Source organism: Choristoneura fumiferana, chromosome 3, assembly GCF_025370935.1.
Source record: "Choristoneura fumiferana chromosome 3, NRCan_CFum_1, whole genome shotgun sequence".
Classification (NCBI taxonomy): domain Eukaryota; kingdom Metazoa; phylum Arthropoda; class Insecta; order Lepidoptera; family Tortricidae; genus Choristoneura; species Choristoneura fumiferana.
In genome coordinates, this window is record NC_133474.1 from 2,475,594 (window position 1) to 2,492,941 (window position 17,348).

The window sequence follows — 17,348 nt, forward strand, 5'->3', positions numbered from 1 at the left end:
AAAACAGAAATAGACCAGATTTTGACGGCTATTCGCACGTTTAGAATGAACTGACACAATTCGAAATAGTCCATATTGCCAATTGTATTTCCAAAATAAACACTGTTCTGAACGAAATCTGGTCGAGTTTTAAATGAGAATATTTCGAGTTGTGCCAGTTTTATTCTAAACGTCAGAAGCACCGCTGCTCATTGGTCGATTTCGGTGGCTAATATACCCTTAAGTTCTACACAAAGTTCAAATCGTGCACGACTGCGCCGTGTGAACCCAGCCTTAGGGTGCCACTGGGAGGGACGGAGCAAAGACGACAAATTACGTTTGGGGAGCAGCGCGAGACGTGGATTTCAATACGACTACACGTCTCCGCTCCTATGTTAATGGAACGCATTTTTAAGGCTCCTTTTCTTTGGTCGATACGATAAGTCCGTCGATATATATCTCCCAGTACGCGGGATAGACTAATGAAATTCAGCGATTGCTTGCGACGCCATGCGTGAACTAAAATCTCCAGCACCCCACATGCAGGCTCTAACGACAAGCGAAAATCAGCCTTTACGAACACAACTAATGCAAAGCTCCTTCACTTTGCGTAAGAACACATCGAGTACTAAAATGCAGGGGTTTTTAAAATAAAACACTCCATACATTTACAATTTTTTTTTTATTCAATATAATAATCTTAATAAATCCAAAATATTTACACAATACAAAAACATACAGTTCGACCGGGATGTCAGCGTCCGCCTGTGGAGCTCCGCTTCATTATACAGCTGTATGAAACGCCTGGTCGCGGCTCTACGCTATTTTATACTGAATTTTCAAAATTACCGCTTCCCGCCTCCCCGGTTTAATTTATACATTTGCTCGTACATCACCTACTTGGACATGTAGGTTCCTATTACATTTTTTTTGAGGAAACAGCTACTATGCCTACTTAATTATAGTAAATTACAAACATTTGAACCGCTCTAGAGAAGCTGAGAAGCGCTTAATCAGTGCGAGCTCATAACGGACCGTCCTGGATATTAGATTAATGCATTTGCTACTGGCAAGGCAAATTTGCGTCTGCGTGACCATCGTGTGCCGCTGTCAAAATTTACCCGTAAGTTGATCGCTTTGCGACACAGTGTCTGGTCTAACAGCTGAGAGCAAACGCGTCGAGCAGTTCTCATCATTCGGTATTCCGTCAATTAATCCCCCTCACCTTCGTTCACTACCAACTCTTTAGCAGACAAATGCTCAGTAATGTACCATCATGGTATAATGTAAAGCCACAGTTGATGGAACCCCGCGGGCGAGGAAGCGGCGTTACACGATTGCACGTTGCGGTACACAGCCGCGATGTAAAACTTAAACAATTTCATAAAAAAACAACATTGATTGCGTTATACGACATACATAAATAAAAATATGTAATATAATTTAGATCTCGCGAGAGGCTGGCACCGCTCAACGTTATCGCAGGTAGTTGGCCGCGAGGGCAGCGCGCGAGTTTAAGAGGTTCCCAGACGGTCAAATTTAACATGTAAAGCATGTAGGTTTTTCTGACAGTCTCGGAACCTCTTTAAACTTGTCTATGGTAGGCAAGCCACCCGCCCGACCAACGGCAGGACCGACTAACAAGCGCTATGAGTTGCATACGCGCAAACGCCACATATGTATTACATTTATATTATAACCTATGTATAATTATTATTATACCGGGACTCGACTATACAAATCGGGATCGATTTTTAATAACAAATATTGCTTCAAGTAAAGCACGGATTCTACTCGCGGTTTGGGTTATATCACAAATTAACTCGTCGATAGCTTGAGGCGTCCCTGCGATCGTTCACGTGAGGTGTGACGCGGAACTACGCAATCTGTTTAGCTTAATATCGTGTAGGACCGCTCCGGTGAACGACGAACCGACACGGCCCGATCCTACGCCGTTAGAGCTTTACTGACGCTAATTGAACATCTATCGCGTAAATCATAGATAATAAAGGAGTCCGTAAAATGATTTCACTTGTATTACCCTATGTTAACAAGACCTGGATCGTGTCGGTTGGTCCTTCACCCAAGACTGTATGCTAGGACCTCGGCGAGCACTAAGCCCGCCGCGGCTGGAACCCAAGCGAGTGGAATGGTTCAACAAACAGGTTATACAACATAACCTCCATAATTACGTTTAAAAACTGCCACAGTTACATACGACCCAATCTAGATACACTTCTCTTAAAAATATATAATCATACAGAAAATATACTAATATAATTAATATAGAACAAATTTGTCCAATGATTATTTTATTAGGTATATAAAATAAGTTCCTAGCTGAGATGTAAGTCTAGTTTAACATAACTATGCACATGCTTGACGAGGGACGAGTCGCCCCACACAGCCGGCGGGTACTGGCTTAGCTGCACCGGTAATTTGAATCAGTAGATATACCGGTATAACCACGTACTTCGAACACTGCCTTACTTCACTTGTAGAACTTTATCTGGCCTGGAAAGACAACTTTTTTGTATTCTTTTCTTTGGCCAAGTTTTGTTTCATCGATTTTTTTTTCGATAATTTTGCAATGCAGCTGTGGCTAACAAGTTCACAAATAAAGTCAGAGTGTACACCGGTATATCTACTTACAAATAACGCCACAGAAAACCAAGTTCCCATAAGAAAATTCTTGAGTTAAATCGCAAAGCTGTGGTATCTACTAAGTGTTAATATATCACTTGATTGTAGACCTTCGTAGACACGGCGAGTGTAGGGCGGGACGCGAATGGGGAATTAATTCTAAAATTATGGAGCGATGAACCCGGGAACTGTGATCGTCCAGCGAAGTGGCAGATATCTTTACGTTCCTCATATTTTATTTAATCTCAGCTTGCATTATACGCTTAGTCTTCCGACAAGACTCCTCTAGCTGCAATACTATTTATGCGCATATTTGGAATATAATTTATAATTTTATTTTGAATAATTTACTTTTAAATTGCACTGTTTAAGTTCGTGCTATCTATAGTGAAGACATCTGCCACTGAGCTACCAGACATCTAAAAATTTATTTAAAATACGATAAGACGTTAATATTACATCCCTATAATCCAGCTCGTCGAAGTATTATATACTTCCCGAACGCTTTAACAGCCACTACGAGAAATACCGCTTACTCCGTCACTCATATGGCCAAATGCAGCTTTGGACAGAGACAGCGAGTGAGTTACTGAGTTTACAGTGCTAAGTGGAAGTTTGAACATTGTGAGCTGTCACTTAAAGTATTGATGATGAATGAATGAATGAGCGAATGGAGAACGAATGTAAATGCACCTTCACCACGATTTTGACAGTAATGAAGTAAGAGTAAATTATACTTTGGGGATACCAAAACAAGCGTGTAAAAGTAATATTTCGTGGTTAAAATATAATAAGTGTAGTTTGAGAACTGTAAAGAGTTTTCTAACCAAAGTAATTGCGTTAACTGTATATTAGACTAAACCAAGGGGCGTGTGCGGTTGCGGTGACCGAACGGAGCCAAAAACATAGAAGGGTCCGCAATGTGGCGTCACGTACATCACTCTATCAAAAGTCAAATCTAAATATCAGTTCTTTTCAAACCCCGCAATGTAACCCTCGTATGTCAAGGCCGAGCTATACATTCCTGACGACTGTCAGAAACTACGTTGAACTGTTAACTAGTTCCCGCTGAAACATTTGTTCGTACCACAATAATAAACAATGCATTTTAACTTTCTTAATATCTAACTATTTATCGCAACTCCTCAACGCTCGATCAAATATCTCAGCGAGTTGACTATGAGGCATTAGGTAGATATCTACTTTTATACACATGTTAAGATCCGTCCCCACCGCAGCTGTATCTAGTAATTACAGTACACTTATTTTAATAAGAATTAAGTTTTCTTGAAAAATCTCATTCGGGGTTAATTTACGCAAATTGAATTGCAGTCAAATCTTTCTGTCTTTTCACTCGAGTGCCGGCAATCGACAATATTAATAAGAACGAAACGTTCAAATGTGTCCTTGTGTATTTTGACCAAATAGTGGCCAAGTTCGTTGGATTTGAAACCTGACGCCATATTGTTTGGCATTACTATCCAAGTCATTGGATCATAAGCTTACCTCGTCAACTCAAATGACGTCAAGTCACAAAAACATGACTGCGCTACCTAAAGCCCAGTTTACACATGCGTGAATCTGTGCCGTGGAGCCAAGTGATCGAGCGCACGTAATGCCATAGCGTGTGTAAACAGGGCCTAACATCTCCTCCAGTGGGGACGCGTAAAGGCGGCCGCACACGCCCCAACAGCTAACCGCTCCCTAACGTGCCAACCGCCTAAACTTGAACCAAATTAAATATATCTTTTAATAATTACATCTCGTACGTGTATTTTATTTATAGCTAGGTGTAGGGCGCCGACGCTCACGCCGCAGGTGCGCCCGCGCCGGGATGCGATTTCATCTGGAATATGGAGAAATTCATCTGGTTTATAAAATATTTCTTGCTACTGACGTTTTAAACTTTCGCGATTTTCACTCATAGTCAAAATAACACAAACAGGACTTATCACGCTAAATCACACGAATAATATTTACCTCGACGTTTCAACTACATTACAGTGGCCGTCGTCACGAGTAGACTGAAGTGTGGGGTGTCGAGTCTGCCTAGCAGCGCGAGTCCTTCGAACTATCCGCACTTGATGATAAAAAGTACCGGCACTCGTATCTCGAACTACCCGCACTTGGTCATTTTATTTGTCACCCCATCACACCGACACACAACACTAACAACATCCGACCGTCCCTCAGAACATTCATCCCGACGCCGACACTTCTTTATAACGGGATTCCACGAAGATGAAAGCTTATATCTTATATCCATCGTCGTTTTGGTGTTGTTTGTTTTTTAATTCAACCGCTTCACGCACCATTCTTGAGTGGAAACACGTGACCTTGGCCACTGTAATGTGATTGAAACGTCGAGGTAAATATTACTCGTGCGTTTTAGCGTGATAAGTCCTGTTTGTGATATTTTGACTACCTGATACTACTTTACGTGCAGCTTCATAATATTAGTAGGATTATTACTGTTTCGCCATTACACCTGATGGGGGGAATGCACGACCTGATAACTCGTGCCTTATTGACAGTATTGCGGGTCGACGATTACTGTGTTGTGTGTTAAATGGTCTCGCCGGACGACCAGCGCTGGCTCTACCCGAGGAGTTCGCATTTTATTATTTTATTTAGTATTTTGTATTCTATCTTTTTTCATATTATCTCTTTATTGTTTTTACTCATTATTTTTCTATGTCCCGAATAAACTTCATTTTAATTTTCTGTGCGTCCATCAACCGCACCCGGGGCACCGGGCCCGCGTGCGGACTACAAGGCTCCTGAGGCATCCTGAGAGGCGATCTGTGCCCAGCAGTAGGTCGTACATGGCCAGAGCGGTGGAGAGAAATGTGTCATGTGTGTGCTCTTGGTTTGTGGCCAGCAGTATGTAGTATACGGCCGGTTGGCGTGTATCGGGTCGACTCCAGGATAAGCAGTTGTTAGAGTGCGACAGCGCGCCACCAGCACTAGCTCTAGCTCTGTCTGCCGCTGCCCACTGGGGAGGCACGAGTCGAGCATGGACGTGCGTCCAGTCGTTGTTTTAGGTTCGACTGATGCTGTTGCCTCTGATGACTCTTAAGGTACTGGTAAACATGCTAGTTACTAGCACGAAATCATGCTGCTATTGAGCAAATGCTACATACTAGCATTCGTGTATAGTACAAGCATGCTTATTGACATGCTAGTAACGAGGATGTGTAACAGTAACCTTACAACTTACTGGAGAGGGCGAGCTGCCAGACGGGCCGCTCAGCAAAAGTTCATTTTTTTCTTAATATGCCAAAGGGTGGTTTGACCTATGGCCTCTCAAGCAGAGTCGTGGGTTCGATCCTGAGCTCGCACCTCTGATTTTTTTCGAAATTTACGTGCGAAACGTAACTTTTAAAATTTTCCATAATTTTATGGTGAAGGAAAACATCGTGAGGTTATCTGAACACACTTGCGAAGAAATTCAATTGTGTGTGTGAAGTTCCCAAACCGCACTGGGCCTGCGTGGAAACTACGGCCCAAGCGCTCTCGTTCTGAAGCGAGGCTTGTGCCAGCAGTGGGACTTACCGACAAACTACAAATAAATGTTGACTAGGAAAAATCATTCTTGAACTGAAACAATTACTTTGTTCACCCGTAACCTTATGACAGCTACGTAAGAAATGTGTGTTCATGCAGTTCCTCCACCTCCACCTCACACTATAAGATAAGAACACACAAAAATCACACAAACCCATCGATCGCCACCACCACACTATAGATAGATAGACGGGTTTGTGAATTGTATATTCTTACAGCGTGGAGGTAGAGGAACTGCATGAACACACATTTCTTGCATAAACGTAGCTATCACAAGGTCGCGGGAGAGCACAGTAATTGTTTCAGTTCACTGATATGGACCTCCGCAAAGTAACGCCTGATTCAATAAACCAAAATAATTCCTGTTTCACAATGTTTGTCCCTGGACATATGTCACTGACGTCACGTTGGTGTTATGCTGCGTACGGACAGCGCGTACATTGGTACGCGTAGTCGGTTACGCGTGTCCTGGAACGCCACGTCCGTGCGTGCAGCTACGTGTACACTCTCGGAGAACGCGTGCCGCATGAACTGACTCGCGGGCGAGCCGCCGGCAGTCGGCCTTTGGCCGCGCGTCAAAAAGGACGGCAAAATGGATAAAGCGCTGGAGCTCGTAGCGCTATAGATCGATTCAGCTCGCATTTAGGCTCGTGGCAGTCCGTACAGCTGTACCCGTAGCCAATGTACGCGTAACCGACTACGCGTACCAATGTACGCGCTGTCCGTACGCAGCTTAATAAGGTGTTAGCAATGGTCGCGCAACCTGCGTCGTGTATCACTTGCAGCAGGAGGAGGCGCGCGGCTGCTCTCCGTCGGCGAGGCGCCGCGCGCCGCCCGCCGCCGCCGCGCCGCCGCCCTCGCTCTTTGGTAACTTGTTCGCTGCAACATATTGATGAAAGACAATGAGCTCTTATTGTCTAACGCAGGGTTTCTCAAACTTTCGGCTCCACGTACCCCTGTTAAAGTTTCCAGGTGACAGCGAACCCCTTAACTAATTAAATGCCCCCTCCCCTCCCCTAACCTCCCAAAGAAAACAATAAAATTGACTGTTGAACGACGAAATCAGTCGCGCGCGCGCCACCATGTGTGCCGCACGTGCCTGCCAGTCATCACGCCACCATTACGTAAATCTTGTCGCGAACCCCCTGCCGTCGAATGGCGAACCCCTAGGGGTTCGCGTACCCCACTTTGCGAAACCCTGGTCTAACGCACTTGGAATCATAATCGTTTATCGCTATCGTTAATCGTTATCGTCACCACTTCTTTCTGTCACACGGCATAAGGCGAGAGTAGAAAGAGATGACGGCCTCAGATTTATGAAAGATGTAAGCGAGCTCTGTTTCGACTTTACCACAGCCACATCTGACGCTACGCCACTGTTACGCCGCTACCTCCTAAAACTCCACCTTACAGTGAAAGACTACAGGTAAAACACATAAGAAGATAACCTGTGTATGTACCTAGTAGTGCAAAGAAAAGACCATGGGACTTCAGTCATTTCGAATATGGTACGTCGACTTATCTATACGACACATTACTACTACATCTTCTTGGTCATCGTCTTAAGTTTTTCACTTATACCGCATCGAAGCACCCACTCACCGATAGCTAGGAATATGTCGTTGACGTTCATGGCGGTCTTGGCGGAGGTCTCCATGAAGAGCAGTCCGTTCTCGTCGGCGTAGGCCTGCGCCTCCTCGAACTCGACCATGCGCTTGGCGGCCAGGTCGGACTTGTTGCCGGCCAGCGCGATCACGATGGACGGCGACGCCTGCCGCTGCAGCTCCTTCACCCAGTTGCGCGCGCGCCCGAACGTGTCCTGAACACAACGGGACGGTCGTAACAGCGTTTTCAGATTATCCGATCCAATATCGGCATCGGACGCCGATACCGATATCGGGGCAAGTAAAATGTATGAAATATATACCTGTCTCAGATTATCCGATATCGGATCACATTTTATTAATTTTACTTGCTCCGATATCGTATCGGCGTCCGATACCGATATCGGATCGGACGACGATGGTCGACACCCGATAGCCGACACTATTTAGACAATTTAGATACACGTATAGCACACATGCAAACATTATCGTCCGACAGCCCACGGGCGTCCGATGGTGCCGCCAACATATCGGTGTCGGCTACGATATCAGATCGGACGATATTAAAGACAGGTACATAGTAATACATTTTACCTGCCCCGATATCGTATCGGCGTCCGATACCAATATCGGATCTGATAATCTGAAAACGCTCTAACGTGGAAATTCAGACGGCGACACCAAACTACCCCCGGAACGGACACCCGGAATGAATGACAATAAGGCCCGACCAGTTAATTCGAACCCTTAGGACCTTTTGCACACCGCGTATCGATACGAACGCCCGTCGACGGCGCTTTTAAAAACCGCGGCGTGCCTTTGCGAGCACTTATTGCAATTACGAGTACATGAGGGTTTGAATTATCAGGTCGCACATTATTGTCATTCATTTCACGTCGGCAATTATCTGTAATTTTGCGTGAGGGCTTGATTTAAAAAAAAAGTTGAGTACAATCGAGGTCATAGTTATCTTTACACTTTAGTAACCTTGTCACACTAAGCCGTCTAACAATTTTATACAAAAGTTCAAACATGAAATAACAGCGATCAGGTGGTAAAGTGTAAAGATATCTTTGATCTCTGATACAAGTAAAGTGGGTTTTTGTCTCGTCTAGACCCATAGTGTGGGGTATCATTGGATAATTCCTTCGAAATCATTAAAGTTTGCTAAGGTCAAAATTCGATTCAGTGAACAATATAAAATATTAAGCTTTAAAGCGCTAACTCCTTAGCTAAACACGATGGTAGTATATAATTAATGAATTTAAAAGGAAAACCACAGCCTATAGTGGCTTCACAAGTTGAAGAGTAATTGTCGATCAAAACTCAATACCAATTGAACATTTGCCACATAATGGTACGGAACCTTACACTGCAGATCCGACACTAACTTGGCCGTTTTTGTTATTTGTGTATACTTCACGTCACCAGTAACTAAAGTAATTTATGTGTAAATTACTTACTTAATTACACATACAGTATAATACGTACATACTTCGTTCGTAGGTACCTACCCTACGAATACCCTAGGGTCCTATTGAACATTCCTTACTCCTTTCGCACGCGATGTGGCTGTTCGCATGTGAGCGACGAATAGCTCGACGGAGGGACGATAATAATTAAAATTGTGAAAACGGAGAATACTTCCCTGGAAAAAGTTTGTCTTATTTTTGTTATTTTGAAAACAGATGCGGTTTGTTGTTTGTGTTGGACCAAAACTAAACGAGATTTTATTAAACGGTCAACTTTTTAGAGTAGCTTGTTGCCATGGTAAAGTGTCCCGGGGTAACTTATTAAGTTAGGTGTTGTGACAGTTTAAAGGCGATTCCCTCATGGCTCATCTCCTAAGCATGCTAATAGAAAAAAAAATCTAAGAAAGTGTATCACTGGGTGTATCCTAATATTAGTGTTTTGTCTCATAAATTGTATGAGAGAATGAGACAAAACACTAATATGCTTCGAGAAACTGGGCCCTGATGTCTACTGAGTTACGGGACAGTTTTTTTTTTCAAATAGCTGGAAAACGAGCATGCGGGTCACCTGATGGTAAGTGATCACCGCCGCCCATGAACACCTACAGCATTATTAGGACTGCGGGTGCGTTGCCGGCCTAAAAGGGGGCTAAAAGGGGGAGGGGAAGGGAGTTGGGCCTCCGGATCTCCCACTCACCGTACGAAACACAGTAGCAAAACTACTATTTCACGCCGGTATTCTGTGGGAGTGTGGTACTAACCCGGTCGAGCCGGCCCATTCGTACTGCAGCCAGCAAGCGGTTACGGTAATAAGGCTCTACCACACCAAAACATGCGAATAAAATACAGAAAAGTAAACAAAACCATTAAAATTCAACCAGACGGGGCAAAAATTATATTACGGACATAAAAACTCTTCATAAAAGCACAATAGCATATTATGCAAATGGCGCAGAATGTTTTATCTACACATAAAGTTCATTGTAACTGTCTGCGTATAGGGCTACCCTTGAACTCGACTGAAGACTTACAAGTTAAGTCGGTAGTCGATAACGTGGCGGGACACTAGTGGGCGGCGGACTAAAATATACACTAGTTATTAACTAAACAGTTAGTAATATTGATTTTTAGTGAGGCGATGCAAAAACGGCCAAAAGCTATAAACCCTCCGGTCATTCTAAGAGCAACGCGCTGACTTTGCGCTCATACATTTGGGGCCACTCGCACTACTTCAGGCCTCTTCCTGACAGCGGTGCGGATCGGTGCAGTACAGAACACTAGGTAAAACTATTAGAGCGATTTCACATATAGGCGTTATTATCGCGCGTCTGAAGCGCTGCACAGCGAATCCCTTCACATTACAGCGGCTGTAGCGCGGCCAAGTCGCAACCGCAACGCCGTCGCTGGCGACAGCCGCGCTTCACAGTATCTGCCACCGCTAGCTCGGAGCGCTGCAGTCGCGCTTCTGTCGCGCGACTGGCTCAGGATGACTTCGTCCACAGTCCCATTTCGTCATCTTCTTAAATCGTTCACAGTGCCATGTCGTCAGCCTACAATTCCTAAATTGTCACCTTTCTAACTCGTCCACTTTCTGATATCGTCCATTTTCTTTTATAGATCAGTTACTACTTGGTCAGCAGTGCCAATTCGTCCACGTTTACCAGACGTTTTCTCACAGAGAGGGTCAATCTAAGCGTTTAAATAGCCAAAAATATCCCGAGAGTAATTTGCAAAAAAAAACCTTTTCAATAATCATTTATAGAGCATTTATAATGAACGATGTCTGGATAATGAACGATGCAATAATGTTGACGAGTTAGCACTGTGGTCTAAATTGGAATGTTGACGTGTTAGCACTGTATTCGAAATAACACTGTTGACGAGTTGGTACTGCGGCCCACGTAAGAAAGCGGACAAGATAGGAAAGTGACGATGTAGAAATGTTGGCGATCCAGAACAGTAGACTATATGCGAATGAGGACGATTTAAGAAGGTGACGAAATGGGACTGTGGACGAAGTCATCCTGAGTCGCGCGACCGTCGCGCTGCAGCTGCGCTATTTAAATATGTACAGCGCGACTTAGAAGCGCTACAGTCGCGCGACAAAAACGCCTGTATGTGAAAGCGCTCTTACTGATTCTTTACCATGCGCCAGTAGTCCCAAGGAAGGAACAACTACCTACCATAAAGGAACTTACCAGACTAAGGGCCTGTTTCACCACTTGTCGACTAACGTTAAGTGACGGATATCAGTGATGCCGTCTCTGTTTGTTTTGTCCGAATAAACAAAGACGGCATTACTTTTATCTGACACTTAAAGTTAGTCGACAAGTGGTGAAACAGGCCCTAAAAGATGTCACAGTTACAGTTGAAAAGCTAAAGTGGAAATGGACAGGTCACTTAATACGAGGAATAAATAAATGGAGTAAAACAATTATTAATTGGTACCCCAACTATAAAATGAGGAAACGAGGCAGACCATTCAACCGCTGGACCGATGAGGTCAAGGCAATGGCGGGCAGCTTATGGGCTAGGTCAGCTGGAGACAGAAATTTATGGAGACAGTAGGAGAGGCCTTTGCCAATGGGCAAACAGATTCTGTTGTTAGTTGTCCAGCAGTGGTGTAGGGGTTATAGCACGCAGCACGGATTGCTGAGGACCTGGGTTCGATTCCCAGTGCTGGTCTCTTTTTCTGGTTTTTCTGTGCATCCATGTCTCAGTTTGTATTTTCGATAGGGTTCGAGCTAAATTATTTTTAAGTGATGTAATTTAAAAATCTGAAAAAAGGCTATTATTATTATACCTAGTAGTCCAAGGAGTCCTTCTTTATTGGAGTGGGATACGGGAAAGCGAAATGAATAGGAACCAAAACCACAGAATAAGTAATAGATAGTACAAGTACTAAAACTTCACATAAGAGAGTAACAAAATAATTAATTCACTACACTGGATTGTTTACGTATTAATTTATCGGATGATGATATTCGATTCGATATTTGATTTTTTATAGGATGATATTCGTATTTAATTTTTATTCCCTATTGTTCAGTGTTTTTTTTTGTGATCGAGATGACATTTGCAGCGATAATGGCAAACAACTACCTAAGCCTTCATACATATTATGTAAATATAAAGAGGCGATTGATTTAATAAAATTTTATAAATCAGATTAATAGATAGATTTAATAAATCAATCGCCTCTTTATATGATGATGAAAAGATTGACAAGTGACAGTTGACATCATTCAAGGTTCCGTAGCCAAAATGGCAAAAACGGAAACAATGTAAGCACAGTAATTGTTTTCAGTTCATTGTTTTACAGTTGTCTTAAGAGCAGCAGGGCTACTACGACACTTGAAACTCGAAGTTCGTATTGTACCGTCCCTCTCGCTCTCGTATTAAGCAGTATAAGTGTCAGAGGGGCCGCACGACACGAACATCGAGTTTAGAGTTTCGTAGTAGCCCTTCAGGGCGGAACGCGTAATTTAGTGTAAGTGGCGAGTAAGATACAATGAAAGCAATGTCACTGCGGTATTTCCCCGTTATACGAACTGGAGATGGAGCTCAGTGAACAGGAAAAACGGATTCAGAGCAGACAAAGCACAAGGCGGTGCAAGTCATGCCTTCGTTTATTTGCCTGAGATCGATACACAATGGTGTGTCTAATAAAACGAACTCATGATATGCCGATCGATCAAATAAGTCAAGACACTGATTATTATAAAGTGCTCAGCTCAAATAAGTGCTCAGCTTCAAATAACACCGTAACGAGTAAGTATGGCATATGTTTGGTTTTAATATAATCCACCATGAAAGTACATCCGTTCGTTTAGTACGGCGTCCGGTTAGTACAACGTAATATCACCGGTCCCTTGGCCGTCGTTATAACCGGATTCTACTGTACCTATTCCGCCTTCTTAAGACAAAAGGCGGTATCAATAAAAAACACTTTCGATTTATTTATGCCTTCTGCTCTACATTAAAAAATTACAAAGAGGTAATCTTGAATCATGTGCATTGTAGTGCACACTGCCAATTTAAGAGTTAAGGCCCATAAGTCGAGATGCCTAACAACCTTGGTGGGAAACTACAAATTGATGGCTCGCCAGGCTTTGGCAGCCTTCTTGGTAAAACGAAAGCTTATCTGAAACACCGCACTGCGACGCCAGAAATTTGTACCTACTGCTGAAACAAGACCAGGAAGTATAAAATAAAAAATCAAAAGACCCGATTGTCTGATGTTTAATATTTTGATGTTTAAAAACGTTCATAAACATTAATTCGTTTTTAAGGAATATAAAAGTCTATCACGAATAATTATTGAACAAGACACATTAACTTATATATTAAGAAGGGTTCTATCAGACAACATTATTAATTTTCATTCAATTTTTATGGAATAATCGAGAAAAACTAACAAAAATGCAACGTTGCCAGCTCAGCAGGCATAAACGCTCTTAAAGCACAGAGAGAGCAAAGATGGCGAGTGACAGCTGAATGACAGCTGTCAAAGAGACGAACGCTACAAATATTGTACAAACCGATTGCCTTATAAAACGATTGATTGAACTAACGTAAGGGTTCAAATTCATCAGCGCGGGGTAATATCATGTGTTCACTCACATTCAAAGCCTTGGTACGATAAAATAAATAAATATAAATATATCATAGGACACTTGACACCAATTGACCTAGTCCCAAACTAAGCAAAGCTTGTACTATGGATACTAGGCAACGGATAAACATGAATCATGAGTTGAAATAAACCACAAAAACACTAAACCGCGATTAACGCAAGCGTATTTATAAGAACAAAACGCGACGCGTTAGTGACAACCTAAACAGAGATAAGATTTTTTTTTAACCGGAAATGTTAAATTTTGTGCCGAATTAAAAAAACGTAGTAGAAAATTATAGCTCAAATACATTTCCAATGTCCGACTATGTTCGCTACCAAACAAATAATTTGAGATATTATTATAGTTTTGTAGCAACACAGAATTTTATCGCTCTCAAATGGTATTTTGCTGGTCTTATTCACTGGGGTATCCAGTTGTCGTATGAGGCCCGGTTAAATCGTACTACCAGAAAGATAACTGTGATTATATATTATGACTAGAGACAGCTAAGTATAAACATTTGGTCCATTTACGCAAATGGACCTAATAATTAGTGATTTACGAACCTTATCAAATCGAATAGTTACAAGACAGAGGGGGGTTTCCTTGTGAAGTGCCCGTGAGTCACGCCCGCTATCAATTGCCCTTGAACTCGGACAGTTATAGCTTCCGATAACGTGTCTATGTTCAAAAAATCCCGAACAACTGTAATATATGGTCGGGGATTTTTTTTCGGACGGACTGTTGCTGTTAGCCTCAGATGGTTTATAGGCTGCATTGCCACCAAAGATGTGCGAGGATGTGTTGCGAGGAATTTGTTTTTCATGCACCTACTACCGTGAGAAACTACCGTGAGACTCACTCATGAAATGATACTGTAACGGATAACTCACGTCCTTAATGGAGGTTGGTTAGCCCGAAACATGTCGCGCTAAACTCGATTTAAGGCATTTTTTAAAATACTTTGTAGAAGGTTCTTACGGGAAAAAAATTAAGCGAGTTAATGTCTGTACAAAGTCTAACCTACATCTAGGTAACACAAGAACACATCTAGAAAGAAGAGAACAATCAAAATTAAAAGTTACTAATCAAGTGAGCCCTCAAGGCCCGACGATAGCGTCGTAACTACCTACCTATCAAATCAAATCAAATATTGCTCCTGACCCTATACCACGAAGTGCAAAACTCGAACTTCGTATGTTGCCGTCCCGCTGACGCTTATGTCATTTAATACGCGAGTGAAAGGGACGATGCGATACAAACTATGATTTGCGAGTTTCGTAGTAGCCCTACTATTTTTATAATCTTTAGCTGTGTCGATTTGCAGAGAGTACGAGTGAACAAATCTAAGCACGTGTCACACACACTGCTGCATTCGCGCTCTGTATGTGGAACGGGGGTTTGTGCTCTGAAGATAAGACAGATCTGGGACTTTTTACACTATTGCTAGAAATTATTTGTACATCATAATCTCTATCAGATGTACCGACTGGCCGCTGATAGAGACAAAAAGATAACGGCCAACCTTCAGGATTGAAGAGGCACTGAAAGAAAATGAAAAGATACGACTCAAAATGACCAGGTACAAGTATGTAGTGACGTAATTTGATGTGTCAAGTAAAGGTCTTAAATAGTGACTCCATGTTTTTTAATAAAGTTACACCCCCTTTTGACAGCACTGTTCGCGATACATGGACGTGTCGCGGAAGCTTAGTCCGCATGCCACACGGAATGCGTTTATCACTGGACGTGCGATAACTAGGCATGCGCGTGATTCAGAATGAAGCTGTGAATGTATATGATAATTACTTCGCATTCCAAAGTTACCTACTTAGACAATATTTGAATAAATTTCGCTCTTTTAAATGACTGAGACTTGTGACGTCGATGATGATAGAGCAAAGTGAATCACGTACCAAGGTGGAACCTTTGTGCTACTAATGTCATGTTGACATCACATAAATCTGCTAAAGAAATCATAGCGAAATTGCTTATGAAAAGGTTCCACTTTGGTACGTGATTCAGTTTCTTCGACGTATGATGCCGACAGAGCTTGCACTAAACGAAGAACGGCCCCATCCCGGAGTGGGCAGGTAGGCGTCGCTTCGCTATATCTCTTCATGCTCACGTAACGCCCACTACGCTAAATGTGGGAACCCGTGTGGTCATTAGTGGGTATGCTCATAAGGGTTCACCCTCTTCCCCACAAACCCTCCGTTTCTCTAAACCGAGCATAAGGTGCATGCAAAAGGTGCATTTTCCGCAATTTTCCGCACACCCCAAAAAAAGGAGATATTGCGCGAACCACGCGTTAAAAACACTGATCTTATTTAATTATGAATTCTGATTCATTCAAGTACAGTTATCTTCCACTCGTACTGAAGAACAGTAGCTAAACTCTAAGTATTAGCAAGCGATGTTACGTGAGCGCGTTAAACGACCCGCAAACATGGCCGACCTCCCGACGGCCTTCGGGCCGATTTCTATTGTTTACGGCACCATCCCGAACTAAGACTACGCATGTTGTTAAAAGGTGCGATGCTTTTCTCCGACGACTTTATAGGCGGATTGTAATAAGTTGATTAATGTTTTTCAGATTAGATTAGTTTAGTCATTTCTAGTGGCGAGGCTTCGTAACTAGATTACGATTACCTTCTCGTTGCCAGTAAGCCGCGAACGCTTGGAATCACAATTGTTTTCACCACTTTTTTCTGTCACACGGTAAGATGAGGCTAGAAAGAGATGGTGAATGCGATCGCGAACGTCAGCGCGTCAGATAATACAGGCACTGGACACCAGCGAGCAGCGGGGCTCTTCTGTTCATTGCGCAGCCGAGACGCAATGAACAGAGAAACGCCCGCGTCGCTGCCCGCTGGCGCTCAGTCTGCGGCCTTATTTTTAACCCCCGACGCAAAAAGAGGGGTGCTATTGCCATATTCTATAACCGTTTACTTGACGTAAGTTGGGGACGAGCTAAGTGAGAATCCGGTTTTCTTAAACTGCCGTCGTTTTATTCATGTGAAATAGTTATGAATGTTAGAGAAAAGGTATGTGATTTCACTACTTAAATCGACATGCCAAACAAAGGCTACTACACAGGGAAAGCACAATACCGATCTGATTACGAGATGGGGAAATCGTTTCCAATTGGTAGCTAGCTATAATCTGGACATCTTTAAGGTCAAAGTGAACAGACACCTCCTAGGTAAACGTGTACCATCTTAGGCCTCATCTTCGCCTTCCATCAAGCGAGATTTAGGCCAAACGTAAGCCGATTTAACTAGCTACCACATCTGTTTACGAGATGGGATAAATTCCAAATTGTCAACCGTGCGATGATGTGATGCGAGTACCCATATCGATCTCGCGATTTCGTCAATTAGGACGGCTCCTAGCTCTACTCCGCTATACTTGGTTTTGATATGTATTTAACTAAATGTAAACAAAACAACGTCAATTGTGTC

The 17,348-nt window shown here is 42.9% G+C and overlaps 1 protein-coding gene across 2 annotated transcripts in view; it reads right to left on the bottom strand.

Annotated features, from left to right (window-relative positions):
- Window positions 1–642: 642 nt before the first annotated feature.
- Window positions 643–17,348, bottom strand: part of Rab5 (RAS oncogene family member Rab5) — an 87,359-nt gene continuing 70,653 nt past the window's right edge. For both annotated transcript variants that reach the window (XM_074085206.1, XM_074085207.1), the window contains exons 4-6: window positions 7,792–8,008; window positions 6,953–7,068; window positions 643–4,468 (exon numbers count right to left, since the gene is read on the bottom strand). In XM_074085206.1, coding sequence (XP_073941307.1) covers window positions 6,965–7,068; window positions 7,792–8,008 — 321 coding nt within the window. In that variant the 3' untranslated portion in view covers window positions 643–4,468; window positions 6,953–6,964. The remainder of the gene's footprint in view (window positions 4,469–6,952; window positions 7,069–7,791; window positions 8,009–17,348) is intronic.